This window comes from Amblyomma mixtum, chromosome 7, assembly GCF_055824585.1.
Source record: "Amblyomma mixtum isolate Tamu chromosome 7, ASM5582458v1, whole genome shotgun sequence".
NCBI classification, from domain to species: Eukaryota; Metazoa; Arthropoda; class Arachnida; order Ixodida; family Ixodidae; genus Amblyomma; species Amblyomma mixtum.
Window position 1 is genome coordinate 113,370,949 of NC_143018.1, and position 18,166 is coordinate 113,389,114.

Consider the following 18,166-nt stretch of genomic DNA (forward strand, 5'->3'; position numbering starts at 1 on the left):
TTAAGCTAGAAGTTCGTAGCATAGCTATTGAGATCGGCTCCGTGAAGTCTTATCTTAAGCATGGTGAGGAGAAACAGTTACTTCAGAGTCTTTATAATCTGCATGCGCTTGAATGTGAGGCTCCTGGCTTGTACACAGAGGAAATTGGTGCTGTTAAGTGCAACCTTCAGAAATTTGATGCAGAACGCTATCGTGCGGCCCGTGTACGATCCCGCAGCAACCGTGCTCTGCACTCTGAGGAGCCTACTAGACAGGCTATGCTAGATGAGCGTCGTCATGTGGCTGCCAAGCGAATTTCTGAGCTCTACTGTGGTGGTGCCCTGGTCACAAGTACAGATGTCATAGTTACCGCGTTTGAAAACCACTATAGCTCTCTGTTTGCTGCCACGTCTAACACTGCTGATGATGATCATATAGCGCGATTGGTGTCCATGATTAACCCACTCAATGAGAATGAGTGCAAGGCAATAAGTGGCTCTTTAAGCTTGGGTGAATTGCAAGATGCAATTGATCAATTGCCGCTTTCGAAAACCCCGGGGCCTGACGGCCTCTCAGGAGAATTTTACAAGGCATTTAAATCCGTTCTAGCCCCTGTCCTGCTCCAAATTTTTGAGACAAGTATTGATGTTGAATTTCTGCCTCCGTCATTTATGAAAAGTCATATTGTCTTTATACCAAAGACCGAGGATTAGGAAAAACTTCGATTTGTAGATGGCTACAGACCAATCACGCTTTCTAATGTAGATTATAAGATTTTTGCTAAAGTACTGTCAAATCGGCTGCAGCTTGCAATGTCTACTTTGATTGGGCCTCATCAAACATGTGGCTTGCGGGGACGATCAATACAATCTAACCTACATGTAGCGCGTACGGTGTTGCAGTATTGCAGTGACGCTCAAGAACAATTAGCAATGCTGCAAATTGACCTGGCAAAGGCATTTGATCGAGTGTGCCATTCATTTCTTTTTGCACTTTTAAATCACGTCAATCTCGGTTCAATACTTTCTACTGGCATACGCCTTTGTTACAAATCCTGTACCACGCGCTTGATTGTTAATGGATGTCTCTCGCAACCAGTCCCAATTCAGTCTTCGGTGAAACAAGGGTGCCCACTGTCTCCGCTCCTGTTCGCATTATACTTGGAGAAACTTTGCATAAGTGTTATAAACAGCAGAGCAGTCAGTGGTTTCCGAATAATGGGCCACGAACTGAAGGTATTGGCTTATGCAGATGACTTGCGTTTTTTTGTACTGATAAGCCTAGCATCGATGAGGTTATTCGTTTAACGGATGACTTTGGTTCGGTGTCAGGAAGTCGGATTAATCGCTCTAAGAGTTGCGGTCTTTGGTTTGGTAGCTGGGGTACGACACCTGCTGAATATGCTGGTATAACATGGACATGCAGGCCACCAAAGTACCTTGGCGTCCCTTTGAGTGCTTATAAGCATAGCGCACATTATTGGAAAGACCGCGTGTCAACTCTTCAGCGCTATGCTCAAACGTTTGTCCCCCATGGCCTCTCAATTTTTGGCAGGGCGACCGCCTGTAATCTGTTTCTCGCCACTAAAATATATTATGTACTGCAAATTATTTATTGCGCAAGACTTCCTATCCAGTGTTTTCACAGGGTTTTCGCTACTTTTGTGTGGGATTCGTCTTTTGAATCCATGAGGCGTGATAACCTTTTTCAGCCTGTAAGCGCTGGTGGCCTTGGTCTAGTTCACCTGTATGTCCGACAGTGTCACGTTTCATGTTTTTCCGTGACACTACACACCCAATAGTACGTTCATTCCTGCAAACAAATTTAGTTTATGTTTTACCCAACCTCATTGTGTCTTCCAATGTTTGTGACCCTCCGTGTTTGTGGGCCATAATGCAAGAGGAGTATTTGGCTGTCCGTTTCCTACTTGTTCGTTTTTCTCCTGAGTTCCTTTCTTTAGTGTCGAGGAAAAAGTTGTATAAGGATTTGATTAGTATGCTCTTCCCTCCGCCCATGTACCGCTCTCTGTATTTTGGTTTACCTGGGCATGACGTACTCAAAAAAGTACGTAAGATTCCAGTCTCGCCGTGTACAAAGATCTTTTTCTTTAAGTTACACACCGGCACGTTGCCCGTTAGAACATGGTTAGTGAAAGAGGGCATTTTTGTGTCTACCGTTAATTGCCGCCTTTGTGACGAACCAGAAACAATTGAGCATTGTTTCATCAGTTGCAAAGATGCAGTACTCTTCTGGGATATCCTGCAACGCACATTAAAAGAAAGAATGCATCTGACTCCACATTCTGTTCGCTATCTCACTGCGCTGCCATTTGTTTATGAACCCCTTGACATGTTCTTTCTGACTGGACTGCACAACCCCTGGAAAATCCGCATGATGGACAGACACTGTGAACCTGTTGTGTCTACAAAGGATCACTTCAGTCGAATGGTTGTTCATCTAAGAGACGTGTATGCCCAGACTGAGTACGAACCGGAGTGACACTCACTATTAGTGATGTGTTCTGCATTTTCCCCTTTTCTAGTGCATGGTCTTTTCAATATGTATTGTTTAAAACTGTTTTCATAATGGCTTGTATACAGTTCAAGTGGAAACCTCAGCTGTCATGCAGGCATTGCGGAATCAGGGTGTTGAAGAGTGCTTTGTGAAAATATTGGAAGATATTTGTAACGATTGCACAGCTACTATAGTTCTCCAGGGAGACACGATCTCGCCAATGCTCGTCACTGCCTGCTTACAGGAGGTATTCCGGGGCCTGGAATGGGAAGAGTTGGGGATAAGAGTTAATGGAGAATACCTGCGTAATTTGCGATTCGCTGATGACATTGCCTTGCTAAGCCACTCAGGACAAGAACTGCAAAGCATGATCAATCAGCTAGACAGGCAGAGTAGAACGGTGGGGCTAAGAATTAACATGCAGAAAACCAAAGTAATGTTCAATAGCCTTGCAAGGGAACAGCAGTTCGCAATTGGTAGCGAGGTGCTAGAAGTAGTAAGAGAATATGTCTACTTAGGGCAGGTAGTGACCGCAGATCCGGATCGTGAGAGGGAAATAACTAGAAGAATCAGAATGGGGTGGAGCGCGTATGGCAGGTTCTCTCAGGTCATGAATGGTAGCTTACCAATATCCATGAAGAGAAAAGTATACAACAGCTGTATCATACCGGTACTCACCTGAGGGGCAGAAACGTGGAGGCTAACAAAGAGGGTTCAGCTTAAGTTAAGAACAACGCAGCGAGCTATGGAAAGGAAAATGATAGGTGTAACGTTAAGAGATCGGAAGAGGGCGGAGTGGGTGAGGGAACAAACGCGGATTAATGACATCCTAGTTGAAATCAAGAGGAAGAAGTGGGCTTGGGCAGGGCATGTAATGCGAAGGCAAGATAACCGCTGGTCCTTAAGGGTAACGGAGTGGATTCCAAGAGAAAGCAAACGTAGCAGGGGACGGCAGAAAGTTAGGTGGGCGGATGAGATTAAGAAGTTTGCGGGGATACAGTGGCGGCAACTAGCAAAGGACAGGGTTAATTGGAGAGACATGGGAGAGGCCTTTGCCCTGCAGTGGGTGTAGTCAGGCTGATGATGATGAAGATGATGATATAGTTCATGTACATAGAACATTACATCACTGTAATAAATACCATGTTGAAGAAAAAAAAGCTGGCATGGCGGAGTGGTAGCGTGCTCGTCTCGCACACCGTAAACGGGGGTTCGATTCGCGAGCTCGGCCAATTTCCTAGTCGGTTTTATTTATCTTGTCTGACTAGAAAGGTTAGTTAGGCTAATTGGTTAAGTAAGTCCAACTAACTTGGAGCATCACTATACGATCCCTTTAATTGGTTGCATGGTTAATTAAAACTGTTGTGTTGGTAGCATGCTGATTAGGCCGGTTATTGTAAATTACATCGTTATGCTGAGAAACAATTCTTCTGCCAGAGTGAAAAAGGATAAAAATGGTTTTATTAGGATTAAGGTTGATTACCATGCACCATTTACTACAGACAACAGCTAGGTCACATGCAATTATTAAGGCGGAAGCCTTTAATGTCTCATCGTTGTAAGCAGCAGTTGTCGACAGAAATGTCAAGCTTTTCCATTAGTCAAAACGGTCGTGACATCACAAGGCGCGAATTTCAAACGGGGCCAATTGTACTTTGGCTAGTAATCATGCAACCAATTGAAGGGATCGTATCGTGATGCTCCAAGTAAGTGGGACTGAGCTTAGTTACCCAATTAGCCTAATTAACTTTTCTAGTCTGGCCATTGCAGGGTAGCCAACCGGAATCCTTTCTGGTTAACATCCCTGCCTTTCCCTCTCTCTCTCTCTCTAGTCTGGTCATATAAATAAATAAAACCGAGTACGAAATTGGTCGAGCTCTGGAATCGAACCCCGGTCTTCGGCGTGCGAGACCAGTATGCCATCCACTCCGCCATGCCAGCTCGATGGTTTGGAATGAACAAAGGCGCGTCTAGTGAATACGGTGTCTTCGCTCACTCTCATCCTCCTCCCTTCCCTTCCTGCGAGGTTTAGGTGTCCACCGAGATGTGAGAGGCAGATACATTTCCTGTCCTCAAACACCAATTTACCGACGAGCGAGGCGTAGAACCGAATGGGCGATGGCGTTCTATGGACTCCCTGGCAGCGTTGCAAGACGCTATCGCGTTGCACTCTTAGAGGCGAAGCTTAACATCTTAACCACACATCAGTGACCACACTTTACGTCAAAAAAGTCCCCCCCCCTGAATTTTGACGGGTGTCCACCGAGATATGTGAGACAGTTACTGCGTAATTTTCTTTCCTCAAATACAATTTTCATTTTCTTCATTACGGGCCCTCTTTGTCTTCTTTCACTCCCACTTCCTCTCTTCCTCTACGGTGCGGTTCAGGCGTTCACCGAGATGACAGAGAATTACTGCGCCATTTCCTCTTCTAAAAAAAAAAAGATAAAAGGGCGGAGCATATGTACAGCAGCAGAAAACACAGGCTGCGAGCTACTTACGGATGGGAGCCAACCCACAAGGCAAGGCGACAGCTTAAGCGTAGACACGTGTCCCGACCTAACCTTTGTCAGAGGAGCTAAACAAGCAGAGTGGGAAAACACACAGGAGAACCTAGGCAGCGACCACTATATAATCAGAGTGGCCATTGAAGCCGAAAGCATCAGAAGGAAAATAGGCAAGGCAAGACTGACAGACTGGGACGCCTTCCGCACCTACTGCAAAAGCATCAAAGGCGACATCACGTCTTTAGAAGAATGGAGCCAACAACTTAAACAAATAAGAGCTACATATACCAAAGATGTTAACCGCACAGAACAGGCACCAGAGGTAGACAAACGAATCCTCGGCCTATGGGAGGCAAGGAAAAGCCTAACCAAACGCTGGAAGAAACAGAAGCTTAACAGGAAACTGAAAAAGAAGACAGCAGAAATCACCAAGCGAGCGGAAGAATACGCAACACAACTGGCTCATGGACCCATCGAAGAACAAAGCAGAAAGTAACAAATCGATACAAAGACTGATCCACCAATACGAAGGGACGGAGGAGCAGCTAATCCAAGCAGTAAAGGAGAAATGCTACGGAAAAGAACAGGTGAAAGCCTACCAGGGAGAATACCAAGGGAAAGAAAACCAGGACATGGACAAACCGATAACAAGGGAAGAAGATATTCAAGCCATAAGGGCAACGACAAAACACGGCAGGGGGGGGGGGGGGGGGGGGGGGGGGGGGGCGGACAAGACCCAGAACTCGTTGATAAGAAATCTCAGCGCTGAAGCGGTAGAACAGCTCACAAAATACTTAAACTCGGGGAAGAGGGAACGGTTCCGAAAGAGTGGAAACACGCGGAAGTCGTTATGATACCGAAACCAGGCAAAAAACTGCAGATAGAAAATCCCAGACCTATCTCGCTAACATCGTGTCTGGGCAAGCTTTTCGAAAGAATCATCACCAAAAGAATACAAAGACACCTAGAAGACGGAGGATGGTACCCCAACACCATGTTCGGCTTCAGGGAACACCTATCGACCCAAGACGTGCTGCTTCAGCTCAAGGAAGAAGTACTAGAAATAATGCCAAGCAAAGCGGAAAACTTAGTCATGGCCGTGGACATCAAATGGGCCTTCGACAACGTATCCCACGCAGCAATCATGGAAGGCATCAACGCCGCCAACTGCGCAAAGAAAACACACGACTACGTGAGAAGCTTCCCCACAAACAGAACTGCAACGGTGGGTTAGGGAGACCTACTAAGCGAGGTCTTTCAAACACCATGCAGGGGAACTACACAAGGCTCAGTGATATCACCAGTGCTCTTCAACATATCAATGATCATCCTAGCCAAAGAGCTCAGCCAGATACAAGGGATCAGACACGCAATGTATGCGGACGACATCACCATATGGATCAGCGAAGGCTCGTTAGGAAGCAAACAAGAAAGTCTACAAGCGGCAGCCACCTGCATTGAAGGATACATGAAGAAGAGGGTACTAAGGTGTTCCACCGAAAAGTCCGAACTTCTCAGAGTAGGAAGGCACCCTAAAGAGGCTAACCTCGAGGTGAAACTAGAAGGGCAGAACACACCGGAACAAAGAATGATAAGAATACTTGGTATGTGGCTGCAAGGTAGGAGGAAATGCAGTCACACACTCAGCCTGCTACGCAAAGCGGCGGAGCAAGTAGGCCGAATGATAAATAGAGTAGCCAGCAAAAAGCATGGCATGAAGGAAGAAGACACAATAAGACTGGTGAACAGCCTGATAGTCAGTCGAATAACATACTCACTACCATACCACGCAACCACCAAAGCTTAAAGAGAGCAAGCAGAGTTATCCTTCGCAAAGCATACAAGATAGCCTTACATCTACCAAGGAACACGTCCAACGAGAAGCTAATGCAACTAGGGCTTAACAACACTTTTGAAGAGCTGAGTGAATGCCAAATAAAGGCACAACTTCGAAGACTCAGAGACACAAGAACCGGAAGAGCACTTCTGACTAGGTTGGGTCGGGAGACGGAGAACCATCAGAACAACAGGGCAAACATACCAGACGCACTAAGAAGAAACATAAGCATACAACCCATCCCCTGTAACATGAACCCAAACCTCCATGCCAGCAGGAGGAGAGCGAGGGCAGAACACTATGAAAAAACAACAGGGCACAGGGACAGCACGGTATACACCGACGTCTCCCCGTACTATGGTGAACGAGGAAATAAAATGGTGGCGGTAGTCGTCAACCACCAGGGAGAACACATAATGAGCCTCACGGCCAGGGCATCAAATGTAGCAGAGGCGGAGGAGATAGCGATAGCCCTAGCAATGAGGGAGGGAGATAGAAAGGGGAGACCCCTGAATATCCTAACAGACTCACAAGAAGCGTGTCGAAATTACACAAAAGGAAGGGTAGGCAAAACGACACTCAGGATCCTCAGCGAGGGGACACCCTCGGGGAGGAGAGAGAAACATAACATAATTTGGATACCAGGCCACGCGGGGGTCTGGCGCAACGAAAGGGCGGACGAGCTAGCTCGAGGGCTTACTATCCGAGCTGGGGGGTCACAAGCCCCGGAGGAGCTCTGGACTAGCCTAGGGGCTGGGTACTCTGAAACACTAAGTTTATACAGGGGGCTAAGATACAAATACCCCCCACCACACAAAGAGCTAAGCAAGGAAGAAGCCGCAAAATGGCGGAAGCTACAGACAGGCTCCTTCCCCAACTTATATATACTAAGCAAGATGTTCCCGACACAATACCGCGCCACATGCCCTTGGTGCGAAGCGAGGCCAACACTATACCACATAACACGGGAATGCGATAGAAACATATCGTTTCACAAACACGACACACCAAGTGCGGAGCAATGGGAGAGCCGGCTCACCAGCTGTGAGCTAGAGGCCCAAAGGGCACTCAAGGCACACGCAAGCGAGGTGGCCAGACTCAGTGGAGCCCTGGACTAGGGGACCACCCAAGGCTAAGGAGGCAACCTCAAGACTTGAAGACTTGAAGACGACCTCCACCGCAAGCTAAATCTTAGAAATCAATAAAGTTTCTACTCACTCTACTCCTCAAAAAGCGTTGCGTTCAAAGGGCAAGGCATCGCGCCGAACGGGTGGTGGAGTTCCGTGGACTCCCTGGCAGCGCTACAACACGCTGTCGCATTCCACTCCTAAACGCGAAGCTCAAGCGTCATTAATTAGCAGTTAATTAGTATTCAGGCATTATTAAGTAATTAACCTTTAATTAATGATTTGCCATCACTTAGTAATTAGTACTCATTATATGTGACGCCACCAGTGCCACAGAAACAGCGAAAGTGGTGCGGAAAACGCTTTCGCCTCTACGCACTTTCGACAGTCAAAGTGCCCCCTGATTTTTTAATTATCAGCCAGGTACACCGCATCACGAACCGCACAAACCATGGGAAGGCCCCTGCCCAGATATCTGCACATTTCTCTTCTTCATACAGGAACGGACTGGAATGACCTGCCAAAAACCACAGTGCATCAGCTCAACATCCATGGACAGAATAAAGTACCGAGTGTTCTGCCCCCTGAAGCAATGGGGCCACTAAGGTTCATATAAATGAATAAATAAAATTTATAACAATCCTCTCCAAATCCTCTCTAAGAGCTTTTGATTATATGTCAACATCCATTATTCGTTGTCTGTAAACAATCTAATTTCACCCATCTACATACCAAATGCCGGAATAAACCAAGTCCGAAGAAGCCGGCCATGTACTGTACATCTACTTAACTGTGTTCACACCAGTGGAGAACCACACCTGAAGACCAACGCTTTCAGTTCCACCACATTCCTTATTTAAGAACTGTGTATAATGTGTCTGCAGAGATGGACACTTTTGAACTAAGCCTGAAGACTCCCTTATCATTGCCACGCATCAAATCTGGAAAGAATAAAGTATGCTGTATCTTATCGGTACTCACTTCAGGGGCACAAACATGTAGGATAATGAAAAGGACTCAGCGTATACAGAGGATAATGCAGGGCGCTTTGGAACGAAAAATGATAGGTTTAATGTTAAGGGACAGGACAAGGACAGAATGGGTCGGCGAACAAACGCGTGTTAATGACATCCAAGTTTAAACGAAGAAGAAATAGGCATGGGCAGGGCATGTAATGCAAAGGCAAGATAGACTGTTGTTAAGGGTAACGGAGTGGATTCCAAGAGAAGGCTAGTGTAGCAGGCGGTGGCAGAAAGTTAGGTTAGGATGAAGTTAAGAGGTTTGTGGCAGCAAGGTGGCCGCAACTGGCGCAGAACGGGTTAGTTGCAGAGATATTACAGAAGCTTTTGTCCTGCAATGGGAGTCATCAGGCGCATGATGCAGATTATTTTTAAAACACACCTTTTGCTTTTTGCCTCTATGTGTTTATCACTGTAAATTTAAGGCCCCAAACAGTCGCAATTTCACAATTTCCATCCACAGCACTGAACACTGGGTAGCCATCATTTAAATATCCATAAAGCTTCATTCAGTAGCTTCACAAGATGGGGATCCTTCAGTTACATTGAAATGTGACAAAAATACAAGGCATTAGTGGCTAGAACAGAGCTCCTAGCTCAACCACCTTATATTTAAAGGGACAGAAGCCTGAATTTTTAGCACCCCATTTTTTCTAATGGAAAGCAAAGCTTGTTGTCAAAGGTGCTCGGTTCTGCAACAGTTTGTACTGAGAATTCATCTATCAGTGTTTGTACCCAATTTTATGTAGGCCAATGGTGTAAATTATGCTTTGCAAATGCGATGGAGACTGCACTTTGGCAAAAGTAATGTACCAAAGATTAATATACATCTCACCCACTTGACAATAATTAGATATTTTTAATGTAAAGTAGTATCCTTTTCAGTGTCCAGGCCCAAACCTATTGTGGCACAGTGATGTACACCTCATAGATGAACGTTTTAGTGGATCGTGGTTGCCGCTTCATCCAAGAAATGCGAAACACAGTGTACCATCTAGTGATAAAAGCTAAAAGCACGTCTTCAGCGATGCGAAGTGTGCATTTTTTAAGGCGGAAGCCTTTAATTTCGCATCGTTGTAAGGAGCAGCTGACAGAAATGTCACGCTTTTCAATTAGTCAAAACGGTCGTGACGTCACAAGGCGCGAATTTCAAACGGGGCCAATTTTACTTTGGCTAGTAACCATGCAACCAATTGAAGGGATCGTATAGTGATGCTCCAAGTAAGTGGGACTGAGCTTAGTTAATTGCTTAATTACCCAATTAGCCTAATTAACTTTTCTAGTCTGGCCATATAAATAAATAAAACCGAGTACGAAATTGGTCGAGCTCTGGAATCGAACCCCGGTCTTCGGCGTGCGAGACGAGCATGCTATCCACTCCGCCATGCCAGCTTTTTTTTTTCATTATTGCCTGGCTTTTGCAAAGAAAATTGGACAAAACAAACAATCAACAAAACACAATAAACGCTATGTACATACGACTCGTGGTCAGCCGGCATGAATCTGGATTCGTCTAATTAAAATTCAGGCAATGTACAGAGCGGCTCTAGTTTTGAGAGCAACTCCGGAGGGTCCGCAGCGGCCTTCTGAATGACCAGAAACATGTCCATATTTTCGCAAAAGTAAATCCTGGCAGGTCTTGCGTCTCGGTCACAATGGTAGCCTGCCATTCTGGAGCGCCATATACAGTGGAGGCCTGTCAGCATTATTAAGTCGAGAAGCACCCCATCCTCATTTTCAACAGATAAGAACCGAATGCCATACGGGTCTAGCGGAAATTCTTTCTTTAAGGTTCGCTGCAGCACATCCCAAAAATAAACCTTTTCCCAAGAGTGTAAAAAAACATGGTCTATTGTTTCCGGCTTCCTGCAAATCAAACAGTGAGATCCCCAGGGTAAAAAGAATTCCTTTCCCTCTGAACATTTTTTAACCGGTAAGGTTCCGGTGTGCAGCTTAAAAAAGGTTTTTGTTCCTGGCGGCACCTGCATTATTTTCACTCTCTTTAAAACATCTTTGCCTGGGCCTCCACTGTACAAGGCCCTGTACAAGGGCACGGGGAAAACTACATCGCACAAAGCACGGTACAGTTTCGTTTGTTTCACAGTGGACAGAAAGTCATTCGAAAACCGCGCGGAAAGAAACCTTACACTAGCAACGATTTCCCGGTAAAAACCGCTGGCCCTACTGTAAACCTCAGCAGTTCCGACTACGTACTCCGGCAGCAGGCGCCGCAGCCTAACTTGGCATACGGTGCGCAAAAACGGGTCTCTTGTGTCCCGAAAAAACAAGAAACGATTCACCAGCTGCCGAACAAACAAATAGCCCAGTCCCAGCCCACCTTCCTGTACCCGTCTGAACAGGTTGGTCCGGCTGCAGCGCTCCCAGTCAGACGACCAGTTGAAGACGGCGAAAATTCTGTGCAGCTTTTGAATGCTAACCGGGAACAGTGCAACACCTGCATGACGTACCAGAGCCTGCTGATGAAGAACAGGTTGCAAACAGTGGCTCTGGCAAAAATTGACAAGGTCGTCCCTTTCCACTTATCCGCTCTCTCCCGTATCTCTTTGACCTGCCCTGTCCAATACTGTTCGCTGTCACGGTACGCATCGAGCGGAACGCCCAAGTACTTATCTGGTGTCGTCGTCCAAGGCACACTGGCGAACCGTTCAGGCGTAGACGCCCACCCGCCATGCTACAGCCCGAGGCACTTCGACCAGTTAACCCCGCTTCCCGTAGCTTGGCTGAAATCGCGTACACATTTAACTGCCTCGCTTATGCCTCCCTCGTCCACGGCAAACACTGCAATGTCATCAGCGTACACTAAGAGCTTAACTTCGGCTGCTTGCAAACTGAATCCGTTTATACTCCTGCTTTTCAGTATCTTCAAACAAAGGGTCTCCACATAAATACAAAATAAAAGGGGGCTGAGGGGATAGCCCTGGCGCACCGAACGCTGCACGCTAATGGGGGTCCCCAGACTCTTGCTAACGATCAATCTCGTCGTGCAGTTCCGGTACGCCAGGGCCACACCGTCGCGAATAACAGAACCAACATTAACATGGCCAATACTGCAAACAAAAGTTCGTGGGCGACGCAGTCAAATGCCTTTTCTAAATCGATCTGGAGAATTGCCACCTGGCCACCAGTGTCATCACAGCATTATAAGACACTGCGCGCAACGTGAATATTTGTAAAAATAGACCGCCCTTTAATCCCGCAGGTCTGATGCGGACCAACTAAGTAATGAATCACGGTCTGCAACCTTCGCGCCAGAACCTTCATGTAAATTTTGTACTCGACATTCGTGAGTGCTATCGTTCGGTATGCTGTTACCAACCGCAATCTGTCTATGTCGTCCGTTTTGGGAATCAGCACAGTATGGGACGAACCATAGGATGGATGCAGTGCTTTTATTTTAAAGGCTTCATTAAAGATTACCTTTAAGACCGGGGAAATTACAAGTTTAAATTCTTTGTAGAATGCCGCGCTGAACCCGTCGGGTCCAGGCGACTTACCTGGGTTCAAACTGTCTATTGCTTGCGCAACTTCTCCTTGAGTTATCTCCTGCTCTAGTCTTTCTTTAGTTTCGTCGTCCAGACGTGGCATCTCGGCTAGAAACGCCTCCTTAAATGTGATAGCACCTACCGGATGCGATGCGAAGAGCGCCTGGTAATGCTCGAAAAAAGCTGCTTTGATGTGGTCAATGTCCGTTTTTGAAACACCTGCCCATTCTATTTCGTTAATGTGATTTCTTTCGGCACAGGCCTTTTCTAAACCAAGCGCTCGTTCGTTGGCGCTTCCCCTACAGCCATGTCTTCTGCCCTTGCCCTCACCAATGCTCCCCGATAACGTTCTTCTTCGATAAGCTCTAGCTTTTGTTTGGTTTTTTCTTATGTCTTCTATCCATTTACTAGGCGCTCGGCATTCCTGTTTTATCACCTTCTGAAGCATTGCCTTTAGCTCCATTTCCTGTTTTTTTCCTCATGACGTATACAGGTGGCTCTTTCTATGGCTTTTAATTTTAACGTTTCTTTAGTGAGCTCCCACTGCTGCCAAATCCTAATGTTGCTACTTGGTTCTATTTTCGCTATTTCTTCCCTTACAGCTCGGTTAAAAAATTCGTCCTGAAGTAGCTTGTCGTTTAACTTCCACATTTCCCACGAAAAACCATTCCCCTTCTTAACGATTCCTATGCAGCATTGAACCAAACAGTGGTCAGAAAAAGAAACCGGCAGTACTAAATAACTATTGCGTTTAGGTACAGTATCCGCGGATGCATAAATGCGGTCTAGCCGTGCGTGACTTGAGCCCTCCAATCGTGTGCACTTTACAGCACGCGCTCGTTCAAGACACTCGGCCACATCCTCGAGGTTGCAGTTAATCATTCGTAACAGCACTTGAGTGCTCTTATCTCGGAAACTTCGGACGCTTGACCTGTCGCGCGCACTAAGGACACAGTTGTAATCGCCCATAACAATGAGCTGTCTGTCCGTGCGAAGCCGTTCTTCGACCCTTTCAAAAAAACGCGGCTCGGCCATCTACCGCAATAGGTGCGTACAGGCAAACAATGCGCCAGTCAGTGTTGCACAGCGAAAAATCTATCGACACGTATCGACCCGACAAGCACGAATGATGACCGTGTACCACTAGCCCCGGCAACTTCGTAACAAATAGAATACAACCAGCCGATGTGCCCACCGCATGGCTAACAACAGCAAAATATCTAGACTTGAAACGTCGCACCATGCTCCCGGTCCCTTCCTCACCGTCGACTTTAGTCTCCTGCACTGCCAGTATATCACTATCTTGCTCCGTTATAAGTCGGTACAGCTGGCTTTGTTTTCTTTTACCTGCCAGGCCTCTGACGTTTAGGGTGGCGACTTTAAACGGAGTCGCAGAAGCCAGTTTAACTTAGGAAGAAGAGACCGAAAGCATGGTGCATACCTCCCGCGCCTAGCATGTCGCTAGACGATGCCGTCGCCGCCGGTGTCATCCGGCGCGAGCACGTGCTCCTGGTCAGGAGGCGCCTTTTCGACGCCACACTTCTCAGCCGGAACCTTTGGCCGCGGCCGCAGACTGGCCCGTCGTGCTTGCGGCGTCTTTGCAGGCGGTTCTTCGACGCTGGGCTCTGCTGCCTTTTCCCCGTCGGCCTTGGTCTCGGCGTGCGGACGCTTAGCAGGGGTAGTCACGCCGGTGTTCATGCGGGCGTGGGCGTACTCGTCGTGGTTATCGCTGGCCGCCTTTGTTTCCGCGTCCACGTGAGCTGGCGGGCTTGCTCCAACTTCGGGCGTCTCCACAGGCGTCGAAGATGGGTCTGTAGTTGGCGACCCGCTCTCCTGTGCGCCAGCAGCGTCGGTGTTGCTGCTCGAAACAGCAGGCTCAGCCCCCGCCGTTTTGCCCGTGTCGTCGATGCCGCTGGCTGCTTCCTCCGCTTCGACGACGTCCATGAGCTCTGCGGAGTCGCTCGCCGCTACACGCCCGGTAGCCGACGCGTAGGTGCGCACGCAGTCAGTCTCGGAGTGTCCGTAGCGTCGGCACTTCGAGCACCTGGGCACCTTGCAATCACAGCGCACGTGCCCCGTGCCGCCGCAGCGCAGGCACTGCATCGGCCGCCCGGGCACCACCACTAGAGCCAACTCGCCAGCGATACGAACCTGATGGGGCAAGTCGTCCACCTTCATGCCAGGCTTCATTTTTAGCAGCACGGTCCTCGTGGTGGACCCCTTCTCCTTCATGCCGGCGACGCGCCAACGCTCCCGGGTGACCTCGGTCACGTTGCCGAACGCCGCGAAAGCTGTCCGGATGTCCTCGTCGGAGACGCCGTGTAGCACCCAGTGCAGGCGCAGCTTCACCTGGTGGTCTTCTGGGTCGAAGACGATGCATCGGCGTCCCTTGACTTCCAGCTCCTTCATGGCGGCCAGTTTCTTTGCGGCGTCAGCGCTGCTGAAGGTCACCGCCCACACGTGGTTTATCTGGTACGCCCCCTACGCCACGACGTCGGGGAGCGCACCAACGTTTGCGAGGGCGTCTCTGAAGTATTCGACCCGGTAGGGTCGCACACGCACGTCACCGTGCAGAAAAACCGTGTTTAAAACAACACGTCCGGTGGGCAGGGTAGGCAGAACGATCTCGTAGTCCTTATCAGCGTCGCTGGCAAACCTGTTTCCGCGGCCGGCAACGGCCGCTATCGTCGCTCCGTGGGAGCCCATGATTCTGCGACCGTCCGCTATCGCGTCTGGAAGCAGAATCGATCCGCCAGGCCTCTCCTCAATTGCACGTACTGAACTTTCGCCTTTTTTTTTCTCCGCCATGCCAGCTCGATGGTTTGCAATGTTGTTGTTGTTGTTGTGACTGAGAGAAGGATGAAAAGGAAATTGCACGGGCCTGCTACTGGCTGGAGCCAAGCCACCACCGCTGCCACGTGCAGATAGAGGAGAGTTAAAAGATCAGAGGAAGGAGAGAGAGGAAAGGAAAGACGCGCGTCGCAGCAACAACTGCGTCCGCCGGAGCGGACGCTGCTCAAAAAACAGATAAGCGGCCGAAGCCGCGCTCGCCGAAGCGAGAACAGATAACAAAGGCGCGTCTATTATAGTGAATACGGTGCCTTCGCTCACTCTCATCCTCCTCCCTTCCCTTCCTGCGAGGTTTAGGTGTCCACGGAGATATGAGAGACAGATACATTTCCTGTCCTCAAAAACCAATTTACCGACGAGGGAGGCGTAGAACCGAATGGGCGATGGCGTTCTATGGACTCCCTGGCAGCGTTGCAAGACGCTGTCGCGTTCCACTCTAACTTAACCACACATCAGTGACCACACTTTACACCAAAAAAGTCCCCCCCCCCCCACCTGAATTTTGACGGGTGTCCACCGAGATATGTGCGACAGTTACTGCGTAATTTTAAGGCGGAAGCCTTTAATGTCTCATCGTTGTAAGCAGCAATTGTCGACAGAAAATGTCACGCTTTTCAATTGGTGGAAACGGTCGTGACGTCACAGTGCGCGAATTTCAAACGGGGCCAATTGCACTTTGGCTAGTAACCATGCAACCAATTGAAGGGATCGTATAGTGATGCTCCAAGTAAGTGGGACTGAGCTTAGTTAATTGCTTAATTACCCAATTAGCCTAATTAGGTTTACTAGTCAGGCCATATAAATAAATAAAACCGATTTAGAAATTGGTCGAGCTCAGGAATCGAACCTCGGTCTTCGGCGTGAGAGACGAGCATGCTATCCACTCAGCCATGCCAGCTCGATGGTTTGGAATGAACAAAGGCGCGTCTAGAGAATACGGTGTCTTCACTCACTCTCATCCTCCTCCATTTCCTTCCGGCGAGGTTTAGGTGTCCACCGACAAATGAGAGACAGATACATTTCCTTTCCTCAAAAACCAATTTACCGACGAGCGAGGCGTAGAACCGAATGGGCGATGGCGTTCTATGGACTCCTTGGCAGCGTTGCAAGACGCTGTCGCGTTCCACTCTTAGGGGTGAAGCTTAACATCTTAACCACATATCAGTGATCACACTTTAGGTCAAAAAAGTGTCCCCCTGAATTTTGACGGGTGTCCACCTGGATATGTGAGACAGTTACTGCGTAATTTCCTTTCCTCAAATACAATTTTCATTTTCTTCATTACGGCTCCTCTTTATCTATCTTCTTTCACTCCCACTTCCTCCCTTTCTCTACGGTGCGGTTCAGGTGTCCACCGAAATGACAGAGAATTACTGCGCCATTTCCTTTCCTCAAAAAGCGTTTCGTTCAAAGGGCAAGGCATCGCGCCGAACGGGTGGTGGCGTTAGGTGGACTCCCTGGCAGCGCTACAACGCGCTGTCGCGTTCCACTCCTTAAGGCGGAGCTTAAGCGTCAGTAATTAGCAGTTAATTAGTATTCAGGCATTAATAACTAATTAACAACTAATTAGTGATTTGCCATCACTTAGTAATTAGTACTCAATTATATGTGACGCCAGCAGTGCCACAGAAACAGCGAAGGTGGTGCGGAAAACACTTCCGCCTCTACCCACTTTAGACAGCCAAAGTGCCCCCTGAATTTTTCTTTCCTCGAATACAATTTTCATTTTCGTCATTACGGGCCCTCTTTCTCTTCTTTCACTCCCACTTCCTGTCTTCCTCTACGGTGCGGTTCAGGCGTCCACCGAGATGACAGAGAATTACTGCGCCATTTCCTTTCCTCAAAAAGCGTTGCGTTCAAAGGGCAAGGCATCGCGCCGAACGGGTGGTGGCGTTCCGTGGACTCCCTGGCAGCGCTACAACACGCTGTCGCGTTCCACTCCTAAACGCGAAGCTTAAGCGTCATTAATTAGCAGTTAATTAGTATTCAGGCATTAATAAGTAATTAACAATTAATGATTTGCCATCATTTAGTAATTAGTACTCATTATATGTGACGCCACCAGTGCTACAGAAGCAGCGAAAGTGGTGTAGAAAACGCTTTCGCCTCTACGCACTTTAGACAGTCAAAGTGCCCCCTAATTTTTTTTTCATTAAAGGGCGCACTGGAGAGAGCGTGAACTTTAATAAGAGGCAAGGAACACCTCTGAAAGAAGAAAGCATTGTGCATTTAAAACAAGTCAGCGATATTTACCGAAATGTGGTCCCGTAGTGTACTAAATTAACAACGGCAGCATTTCACCGCAAGATGGCCGTTTATATGATTTTCAGTACCATATTAAAAGTATACATTCTTCTTTCTGTGATATTGCAGTGCTCAATTCCCACAATATAAGGCATGCTCATTTCATTTCTTCCATAAATTCACATGCTTTAGCCAGTACCTTGAAGCATGACTCAATGGCTTCTCTGCCGCTAACAGTTATTTCGGAAAATCGCAGGTAGCCCCATGGACGCTAAATGTGCAGAGGCAGAATAGCCTGAGTTGCTTTGGGACGTTAAACCCCCAATAAACCAAACCAACTAGATTCAAGAGAGTTGCTAATCCTTTCCTCGAGTGCCTAGGCTACCAAGGTATCGTGCCTTTCTTTCCCCAGGTTGCTGCCAGATTATGCAGAATGTGAGCAGAAACAAAAAGGACCCAAGGAACACTACAATTTTAACGCAATATCATTAATGGCCCCATTCATCAGAAAATCCGGCGTCGGCGTTGTCGATAGATCACGGGCATGGCTCTGGCAGCTAGGTGGTCCCCAGAGAGCAACCTACGA

At 47.9% G+C, this 18,166-nt stretch overlaps 1 protein-coding gene across 3 annotated transcripts in view; it reads right to left on the reverse strand.

The window, feature by feature from the left end:
- Window positions 1-18,166, reverse strand: part of LOC149337249 (uncharacterized) — a 46,646-nt gene that overhangs the window by 18,745 nt on the left and 9,735 nt on the right. The window contains exon 1 of one of the 3 annotated variants that reach the window (XM_089553412.1): window positions 14,638-15,190. The exons of the other annotated variants lie outside the window; for them this stretch is intronic. Within the exon in view, the coding sequence (XP_089409538.1) occupies window positions 14,638-14,895 (258 nt within the window). The 5' untranslated portion in view covers window positions 14,896-15,190. Of the gene's footprint in view, window positions 1-14,637; window positions 15,191-18,166 lie in introns of those variants that run through there. 3 annotated transcript variants of the gene reach the window in all.